The sequence below is a fragment of the Hermetia illucens genome, chromosome 1, assembly GCF_905115235.1.
Source record: "Hermetia illucens chromosome 1, iHerIll2.2.curated.20191125, whole genome shotgun sequence".
In the NCBI taxonomy this organism is placed as follows: domain Eukaryota; kingdom Metazoa; phylum Arthropoda; class Insecta; order Diptera; family Stratiomyidae; genus Hermetia; species Hermetia illucens.
In genome coordinates, this window is record NC_051849.1 from 141,622,681 (window position 1) to 141,633,521 (window position 10,841).

Sequence of the window (10,841 nt, forward strand, 5' to 3'; positions counted from 1 at the left end):
TTACTAGTTGTCTCTTAATTGAGGCAAAAGTATAGCCTATCTTTAACTTTTGGTGAGAGGGAAATTAAAAAAGATTTGGTCAGTCTGAAAATAATGTTGCGTTCCCAAAATTTGTCAATTTGACGATTTCCCCATCCAGCTGGTTTCCTCCTTTAGGGTAGTATAAGATGGGCATGGATTTCCGTACATGAATCGGGTATAAATGCATAGCCCTTAATAGGTTAACAACGAGTTGCCGCAGAAGGGTTTCGTTGATTTGTAAGCAAAAACGTATGTCCATTGGCCTCATAAATGTTTCCACCTATAATTTCAAAAGCCATGAAAATCTCGGAACGCAATGACTATAAAACCATCTAAATAAATCAGTAAGAGGAAATCGGCACCTTTCAAAAATGACAATGACTACTTCTAGGAAATTAGTGGGTATAGTTTCTACATTAATCCCCCAGAAAAACGCATAGTCATGAATCCATCCAGTTACTAAAAGATACTTATATATCGTTAAATAGTAATTAGGAAAATCCTGAGAGTATTTAAGCACCAACTTTTAGGGATTGAGTGCAGATGCATTTAGCATCCGGGATCAATGGCGAATAAGGACCACTTTACAAATGTGCCATTAAGGTTTTGACCCGTACTTTTAATTAAGATAGGAGTAAATTACAAAATGAACTACAAAAGTGGTTAAACAAGTGTGGATTTTTGCAGAGTTACCTGGACCTTCGCAGGACAGTGCCAGTTTAGTATAAATTCAACATCAAATCGAATCCTTTTCATTATAAGATTTGGAATGAAAGGCAGACTTCGTGTGTAAAAATACAGTTGGGTTCCCTTCAGACATATCAAGACCGATTTACACCAGGTAATTTTATTTCGAACTTCTTATCTATAACATTTTAATTTTATCAATAACATTGATCATTTCACTTTCAGATTATCTCAAGTTAAGAGTGGTTTTTCGAAATCGAGGTACAGTCTGAATCACAGAACGTTTGGAAATTTGTCTTTTCGTTAGTAAAGTGTCGACCGTAATCTCCATCGCAAAGTCCTTTTAAGAGCAACCGCGAACCATGCCCACAAACATTATAAACCGCAACAACATGAGTACTGAAACGAATCCACCAGATTTCGCAGAAAGGCAAAGGAGACGCGCCTTTGCCCATTACGATTGTCAAAGTCTCGCAGCAAGTCTCAAAAATGCCGCCACATCCAGAGCTTTTATGCTCACGCGGAGGCAAAATACCCCAAGTAGGGCTTCTGCAGCTTCAAAAATGGACCCCTGCTTTGACACATCTGATGCTGACGATTGGGAGAAAGATTTTGGCGACGGACGGTCTAATGAATTGGTTCAAAATTGTCCTTACGTTCGCAATGAAATCGGAGGAGAAAAGGAATGGCAGATTAGTGCGTCGCGTATTCGCAGTTTGGAAGGTACAGAACCGGAAGGGACTACCCACATCCCAGGTTTGGCTTGCGGTTTATCCATCCTAGAAAGCGTTCCAAATGAGGATAGATGGAAGGACTCGTGTATTTATCAAAAGGGTCCTAGAGCCGTTGAAGTTATGGATCATGGAGCTCATTATTACCGACGGTATTTCCACAGCGAAGACCATCAAAATTGGTTTGGAATGGACGAGCGGCTGGGACCGGTAGCTATTTCAGTCAAAAGAGAAGAATTACAAGAAAAGGAAGGGAATACTCCTGCCCGTCATAAATATCGTCTAATTATCCGCACTTCCGAAATTCTCACATTGCGAGGTTCGATTATGGAGGATTCGATTCCTAATCGTCGAGGAAAGCATGTTACTACCAAAGATGTTTTAGAATGCGTTGCACCTGAAATAAAACTGAATTGCCTTCGCCTGGGTGTGGATACGCTTGAATGTGAACAACAATTGATGACACTGGATGAGCAAAGCCCAACGAACCAATACAAAGTGGGAATACTCTACTGTAAATCGGGTCAGTCATCTGAGGCGGAAATGTACAGCAACGAAAAAGCTGGGCCCGAGTTCATTGAGTTCCTGAATACCATAGGGAGGCAAGTGCGTCTGAAAGGATTCGATAAGTTTAGTGGTGGATTAGATACTAAGTCGGATTCGACAGGAACACATTCACTTTACGCTACGCACAACAACTGCGAAATAATGTTCCATGTTTCAACAATGCTTCCATTTGCGCCGGACTCTTCTCAGCAGTTATTCAGGAAGCAGCACATTGGAAATGATGTCGTAACAATTGTGTTCCAAGAATCAGGCGCTCAACCATTTACTGCAAGGAATATTCGGAGTCAATTCCAGCACGTGTTTATAATAATTCGTGTAGTGAAATCAGGAGGGACCTTCTACAGAGTGGCTGTGTCTCGGTCGAAGGATGTGCTGGCGTTTGGACCTCCAATACCTGGTAAGAGTTTTTTCAATTTTTAATTCTTTAAAGGATGAATACGATATACACTAACAAGCTGCCGATTATATCTCTTATGTTTCGGCAATTTTGTTTATAATACTTGTCTGTGAAGGATGTTATGAACATAGTAGGTTTCGTCTTTTATCCTTTTTCCTCGCTCTTCACAGAAGTCGTTATTTTTACATCCTTTGCCTGAGGATGTTTAATTAGATTTTGGTGACGGTGGTTGAGGGATGGTTTTGCTGGTTCATTATATTTAAAACAGCAACGAGGCAATCACATACAACCAAGAAATATGTGAAACTCCATATGCTCCAGTCTGCAATATTCTCCCAGTTTTCACCAGTACCAATAGTGATAAAAAAAACGCTTTTATCGTTTTTTTTCTAGATTGTTGACGCTATCTACCGTCTAATTCTGAAAAGGTGGTTCAAGCACATTTTTAGCAAGGTTGGTATTTCTTGTAAATATCTTAAGGACTTTCCTAAATTGAGCAGGTGTTCTACTTAATTTTCCACCTTGGCATATAATCTTTCCTTTTTTCAAATGGATATTTTTTATCCAGGGGGATAAAGGTTCGTTTTGCGTTGCGTGCCCATATGTGTATTTTTTCGCAGACCCGTTGTTCCCTTCTATATTGCGAGCAGCAGATATCGCACTGACAAAATGAATAGGTAGTTCCCGAAATACTGTACATGGAAAAATGAAATGAAACCTTGACCCAAAAAACGAAATATATTCTTTGAATATCCATCAAAGTTTTGCGATGTTAAAATATTTTTTATATTTTTAAAATGTACCTTAAAGGGGTCATCCCGTGTGTCGGATTCGCGGAATCGAATTTTTTTTTGCATCAATTGTATCTAGATATAGTGTAGAATATATGAGCCAAGGGGTTTTTTTATATTCGGGGTCGTTCGGAAATTATAGTGTTAAACATGTGATAAGTCACATGCCAGATTTATGTCGATCGCCGTAATAAAGCGCGTATTTATCATTCCGAATGATGTTCGAATGACTTCGCTAAAAGGATAAGAATTGAAACCAAGGCTGTACATGTGTTTTTTGAAGAAACCTAAAGTTTATGGATTAGGTATAACCGATTAATGGTCAGTTAAGGTTTTATGGCTAAAAATCGCATTCTGCTTTTAAATGCGTTTTGCTCTAAACTGCATATTGAAAATCGGCTGTCATCATAGCCCAAAATCTATCCAACGAAATTCTTTGAAATTATGTTGGTCAATGATGTCTATCTGAAAGTATGGAAGTCGATGGGTTTTTTTTGGACCAGCTGACTTTTTTTTTTGCTTTGGGACTTCCTAATTTGCGAGATTGAAGCACTAAGTATATTTGGAACCAGAGGGTACTGAACATTTCTGTTTGGCTCTGGCTTGAGAATAGGGCCGTAAAGATTAATGCGTTAACCAAAGTTTCAAAGATTTTGTCGGACACATGTTTGGGTGCTGTGATCTTTTACGTCGCCATTATTTCTGAGTAGCCGTAGATAGTAGAAAGTAAGTAAAGTACATTTTTAGTAATGCTAACCCTGCATATTTCGCATTTGCAAACGATGATTAGATATGGGCACTCTCTAATGAGAAGTCAATTTTTTTATTTTTCTTATCCCGTTCTTTTATATATAAATGTAGACCACTCCCTATTTTATTTCTGTATATATTTTTCATAATTTTTTCTATTCTTTCAGCTGGAGCCACCTTCACTCGAGGCAAAAAGTTTGTCGAGTTTCTTTATATGAAAATTATAAACGCCAAAAACGCAGTCTACTCTTCAGAGAAATTTACAAAGATTTCAATGAAGACTCGTCAGGAATATCTCAAAAATATAGTCAACAACTTCTCCACGACGACTACTTTGAATGTTGGTACAAAATTCTCTATCTTCACTAGCAAGAAAAAGGAGAAAGCCAAGGCTAAATTCTCCGCGGATGCAGCACAGCAAGGGGCATTCTGTTGGCAAGTTATCGTTCAGGATGCAGGAATTTCGACGGCTATCAATTGCTTATTAGGCATTTCAGCAGATACATTTGTCCTGATTGAAGAATGCAGTCGCCAGATTGTTTTTGTTACCCCGACGAAAGGAATTCTTGGGTGGTCTACGCGTACGAATGAATTACGAATCTATCACCACCGTGGTGAATGCATAACAATGAACATGAAATCTGAAGAGCAGTTGGAGGTCGTCCAAAGGCTGAGATCCGTTACTCCTGGATGTGACGCTTTGGAGTTTTATCTTTCGAGAAATTCAATGAAGCAGTTGGGTTTCCATGTGCAACCTGATGGACTAGTAACTAAGGTAGATACATGCGGGCAAGCGTGGGAGGCGGGATTACGACGGGGATTCCGATTGGTTGAAATATGCAATGTCATAGTGGCTACTATATCAATTGAACAAATGATTGATCTGCTGAAATCTTCAGACAAAGTAAGGGTCACTGCAATAGAATCGCTGGTAGAATTGGTACCCCGCAATGGATGCTTCAAAGAGAAGTGTGAATTCAATATCATGGCTGAGGAAGCAGAGTATAGTAGCATCCGCAATTTACAGGTTGCAGTTCCAATGATGAGATCAAGAGCGTCTCCAAATGTACTAAAAGAAGAACTGGAAGCATATCAACGTCGTAGATATGCACGAAATTTGACAAACAATTCAGTCCAAAAATTATCATCTTTCATATACACTGAAGATATACAAAGATTATCTCATGTGCAGCATGCAACGCTCTCATCATCAGATCATTCATTAGATGCCAGTGAGCAGAACTCCCATCCAGACCATCATTTACAGCAACCGTATCATGTATGCAGTGGAGCCCACCCAAAACGACTTGGAACCCAATCACTTCCGCAGTTAGCAATGTCCGTAAAAGACTCAACCAAGCAACGCCTGCCAATTAACAAGCAAAATCAATCTGTCTACCGTTTATCCAACGTTGAGTACTTGGTCGCAAAGACTCAACGGAACCAAATTCATAAATCTGTCGGACAGACGCGAGACATGTCAAAAAGGTTTAGTTTGTCAATAAGCGACGAAAATTCCATTCATTCTGCCTATGCTAATCTGAAGCCAATCAATGACAGAATCATTCCAAAATCGGGAAACAATTTACCACGATTCCGAGGATCCATAGCATCTTTAGACATTGGAATTGGATCTGATTCATCTGCCTCATTAAGTCAAAACGGTGATCAAAACAAAGCCATGCTGCCACCGATGGGATTGGACCTTCAGCCGGGAGTCACTCAGCACAAGGCTGACAATCAATTTCTTAGAAAAGGTTACACTAACCATGTAGGAAAGTTTCCTAGAAACCCACTCCCGAGGACTAATCATGCACCAACCAATAACGTCACCAATAACAGTCATAGTGTAGAGTATACTCCGAAAATGAATGTTCAATTAAGAGTAAATCATCCTGCTGAAGATCTCTTATACAGAAACACATCTCGTTCTCGCATCGGCATCAATCTAGGAAAGGAAGCGCCACCTCAACTCTTAACACCTAGTTCAAATAGATGTGACAGCGTGAAAGCTAAATCTACATCCCATGCTATTGGCCTGGAAAATGGACAAGACCAAATTGACGATTATGTACCTATCCATTTTGGATATCCAGATCAAGTATTCCAAGCCGTCTATTCTTCGAGCGAACATCCATACAGTTCCACTTCTTCACAAAGTTCAGAAGAATTACTTGCACCAATCCCTGAATTTCAAACGCAATTAACAGAAGTGGAGGATCGAATGCTTCGCGAAGCACAACAAAGACAGGATCTAGAACAAGCGGTTCTTCGCTTGACCGAGGAGAATCGGCGTTTGCACGGCGAAAGTCAGGCTGTCAAGCGACAACTGAGAGTCTTCACTGATTTGTACTCTCAAACTATTCAACGGACCACAGAGTAGTTTTAGTCTTTAAGGACAGTTATAATATCTTCATCTATGGTTTCATAGTTTCTAAAATAATTTGATATGAACTTTTGTAGTTTTAAGACATACTTGTACGATGGTCATGTAACAGTAATAATAAATGACGAAGAATTGAAATATGTTGGTCTTTCCATTGCGAAATATACATTATTTTCAATACTATATAATTCGAGGAGCAGAGCTGAAAACTAAAATTGGAAAGAAACATCCTTTTCTGATTGTTTTTCGCAGAGCGAAAATTAACTTTCAGGTATTTTAAAATTATAAACGAAAAATATTCTCATCGTTTCCCACTCCATGACCACAGGGCGTTTCCCTCTTCTCTGCAACTTCGACTGATCAAATTATAGGATATGTTCAGTCCGGGAGTATAGCCCGCTATAGCCCAGTGTCCCATGCAACCCCATGCAATGTTTAGGCGTATCCCAAAAGCTTTGTTTCTTGATTTAGTGCTGATGGTGAAACTTTTCCATCTGAAGTTAGTTGTCAAGTAGTGCGAGTAGATCTCCCTTTCACTCTCGCCACCGGCGGTGCGAAGGCCGAGTTAGCTAAGTGTCAGTCTCTACTGTGAGGCATCATATACACTGATGTGTTCAATCTTCCAGTTCCGGAGGAGGGCATATTATGGGTTACGCCGCAGACGTAACATTGGTGGTGATCGCAAAGCATCTCTTAGATGCTGGATGTATTCAGGAGAAGAAATCAATGTTTTCAAGGTGCGGCTAGAGAGCTATGAACTGGCACCTGCAGAGGAAAGAAACGGAAGCGGTCCTCATTACCAAACGCCATAAGAGAAATTACGCTCGCATTAAAATTGGGAGTCATATCATCACGTCCGCATCAGCGCGTAGAGTATAATAATAATAATCGTTGACGCAACAATTCGATTGGATCAGGGCCTTGCAGTGTGTTAAAGCACTTCATGCAAGACCGTAACGGTACAATACCGTACACTGTTGGAGGCAATGTGGTGAACATAGCGCTTATCATCATCATAATCATCAACGGCGCAACAACCGGTATCCGGTCTAGGTCTGCCTTAATAAGGAACTCCAGACATCCCGGTTTTGCGCTGAGGTCCATCAATTCGATATCCCTAAAAGTTGTCTGGCGTCCTGACCTACGTCATCGGTCCATCTCAGGCAGGGTCTGCCTCGTCTTCTTTTTCTTCAATAGATATTACCTTTATAGACTTTCCGGGCTGGATCATTCTCATCCATACGGATTAAGTGACCCGTCCACCGTAACCTATTGAGCCGCATTTTATCAACAACCTGACGGTCATGGTATCGCTCATAGATTTCGTCGTTATGTAAGCTACGGAATCGTCCATCCTCATGTAGGGGGCCAAAAATTCTTCGAAGGATTCTTCTCTCGAATGCAGCCAAGAGTCCGCAATTCTTCTTGCTAAGAACAAAAGTCTCCGAGGAATAAATGAGGACTGGCAAGATCATTGTCTTGTATAGTAAAAGCTTTGACCCTATGGTGAGACGTTTCGTGCGGAACAGTTGGCTGGTGAAATAGGCTCTGTTGGCTGCCAACAACCGTGCGGTTTTCATCATCATAGCTGTTACCGATTGTGATTTTCGATCCTAGATAGGAGAAATTATCAACGGTCTTAAAGCTGTAGTCTCCTATCTTTATTCTTCCCGTTTGACCAGTGCGGTTTGATGTTGTTGGTTGGTTGGCATTATGGATTAAATAAGAAATATACTGACAGTCCTACACTGAACTAATTCAAGAGAAACGTAAAGCACAGCACCGCACAACGGAAAGGAAGAATTTTGGAACTTCCTGTCAAACCAACTAAGGCCCTTACTTAATAAATATTAGAACGAGTCCTTCAACAGATACATCACAACAAGACACAGGGCTAAATGGAAGGTTGCGGAAGATCTAACAAAACCCAGACCGCAAATCTCACCACAGAAAATAGGGAACTGCGATCATTCTGCAAAGGATGAGGCAGATCTTTTCGCAGAGCATCTGGAAAATACCTTCCAGTCTCTAAATACAAGCCTAACCCCAACCCGAAAAGGTGACAATTACCCAATACGGCGTGTAAAACTAAATATGCCTCCCAATAAAACTCATGGCTGCAGGAAAAATACTAAAAGAATTGCTAGAAAAGGGTCTAAGCAAATTGTTACAAATAATCAATGCAGCGGTAAGATTAAAATACGTTCCTCGACGATATAAAGGAGCATTTACATATGACACTTATGTCGGACAGAAATCGCGACTAATGTAAACGGTGAAGAATTTATGTCAGACATATTGCTTTCAACCGCTAGCTATTTGTGTCGACACTTCTATACCAGCAAACGTAAACACCGATTAGTTGCAAATTCAAAAGTGTCACACTTTTCGCGACAGTTGATTGTTTGGCTACTTTTCAGGATAGTGAAATAAGTGTCGTTTGAATATGGGTGAGAAAAAAGAGTAGTTTACAGCCGAAATCGAACGTGTATCACGATAAATCAGAATTATCAGATATAACAAGCAACAATTATAAAAATAAACTCAAGAAGATGCCTTGAAGGAAATGACGAAAGAATTTAGAACGACGCTCAGAAAAAATGCAAAGCGAAATTCATAACTTGATGAATCACTTTTACAAGATCCGGCCGTATGGCCAAGAAGCTGCTTGCAAAATATTCTTTATACTCTGCCCGTACTTCTTTAGCGTCGTTTCAGTAGTTAGGACTACCCTGATGTGCCAGAGGTAGATTATCTATTGCTAAATTTTAATATCGCCAGTTTGCAAGGGGTTAGCTTTAAAAGCAAGCATTCCAAATCGGTAGGTTTTATCCCTAAAAAAAATCCAAAACAGTGCAGGATCATTAATACTGAGCTCAGGCATTAATTGGCAACGACTTTTTCATGTCTCAAAATCCACTCCCAAACCCACATAAGTCGTGGTTTCACCCCTCCATTTTTAGAATAATAACACAAATCGAGGAATCGGAAGCTGGGTATGTATTATTTTAAAGAACTATTTACATAACTAACTATAAATAAAGTAGTCTAGCGGTCTTTAAATTACTGTCCGATCCGGTTGCTGCCCATACCATAAAGATTTTTGAAAGCATTCTTGACAACCGAACTCGCTACATCATTCAAATAACCGCGAATCAAGCCGAGTTTGTCAGTTACTCATGGCGAAACATTGTCAGAGGCATCGCCATCTTTACATTGCATTTCTAAACAAGGTGTTTGACCCCGTGCCAAACACGCAAATCTGGTATGTCCTGCGGCAACAAGTAGTAACTCATGCGCTGGGTTTAATTGCTCTACCACGATCCGAAAAGTAAAGGACGAAGTGTGGCGGGCGTATCAAAACCGCTTCGAGTCTCTAGCTAAGTTTATCAAGGAAGCACCCTCTTACCACTCCTCTTTGTTTTTGTTATGGACACTGTCACATGGGAAATCTATGTTAAAAAATGGAATGACCGCCTCATGCAACACGTCCACGACTCAATCTGAATAAAACAGAATTTTTGATGACCTATCCCCATGAAACAGGCAACATCACTTCCAATGGCGGTGACCTGCCCACAACTGAGTGATTTAACTATCTCGGATCAATGCTATCAAGAAATGGTGGAGTACGTAATGAAATTGGTTGACGCAGTAGCACAAAATAGATGAAGTTTACTTAAAAAAATCAGATTAGCGGTTTAGGTTTGTGTAACTCTGTCTTGTATGCTAAATGGTACTATGGCGGCCTTAGCTAGATTGATGCCTCGCCTTCTTGTACCAGGCACTAGTGATTCTTAGTTCAGTCCAGTTGCATATGTGGGAAGCTACCTTTCAACTTCATATAAACTTATTCCACCCACTCTATGCGTGGAATTTCATAGTTCCTATATGTCCACCAAATTTCATTTAAAGTGATGCAGCCGTTCGTAACGTCTGTCATACACTTATCCATGACATAAATATATTGAGAGAAGTGTCAGATGTAAACGCAACTTAAAATGGTCAACCAGAGGATCCAGCTAAAGCCATCATAAACAGACAAGACGTACCACAGGCGAATGAGGTTAAATATTTTAAGATGTTAAAAGAGAAAGAAGAATTAATTGAAAGATGTAGACAGTATAGTACATCACTGGCTGTTTGAAAGGAATTCCCAGCTCATCGTCGACAATAGATTGCTTATTTACAAGCAGATCCTAAAGCCCATATGGACGTATGACACACAGCTCTGAGGCTGTGCTAAAGAAACAGACTTGAAAGTCATACAAACGTTTCGAAACAAAGTGCATATAAGCATAGTATATAGTATAGTAGACGCTCTCTGATTCATTTGTAATGTGGATTTGCATAGGAACCTGAGAAAACAGAGGTTTAGTGAGGCCAAGAGCATGCAATTAAGCATAACCAGCGTTCACATGAAAATAACGAAGTCCAAAAACTGACAGTTATCTTAAGTATGACGAGACAACTGAAAAGAGTAAAGTCAAATGACTTGCAAATGAAGAGCG

At 40.0% G+C, this 10,841-nt stretch overlaps 1 protein-coding gene across 1 annotated transcript; it reads left to right on the plus strand.

Moving 5' to 3' along the window:
* The first annotated feature begins 732 nt into the window (after positions 1 to 732).
* LOC119647071 (signal-induced proliferation-associated 1-like protein 2) lies at positions 733 to 6,468 on the plus strand. The gene is made up of 3 exons (XM_038047829.1): positions 733 to 862; positions 934 to 2,403; positions 4,112 to 6,468. The coding sequence occupies exons 2-3, from the start codon at positions 1,071 to 1,073 to the stop codon at positions 6,325 to 6,327; spliced, it is 3,549 nt and encodes a 1,182-aa protein (XP_037903757.1). The 5' UTR covers positions 733 to 862; positions 934 to 1,070; the 3' UTR covers positions 6,328 to 6,468.
* The last annotated feature ends 4,373 nt before the right edge of the window (positions 6,469 to 10,841 follow it).

Bases quoted from the DNA above. Each gene is read 5' to 3' on its own strand.
- LOC119647071 (XM_038047829.1), top strand. From the start codon at position 1,071: ATGCCCACAAACATTATAAACCGCAACAACATGAGTACTGAAACGAAT. The intron at 2,404-4,111 runs GTAAGAGTTTTT...CTATTCTTTCAG, and splicing joins GTTTGGACCTCCAATACCTG to CTGGAGCCACCTTCACTCGA.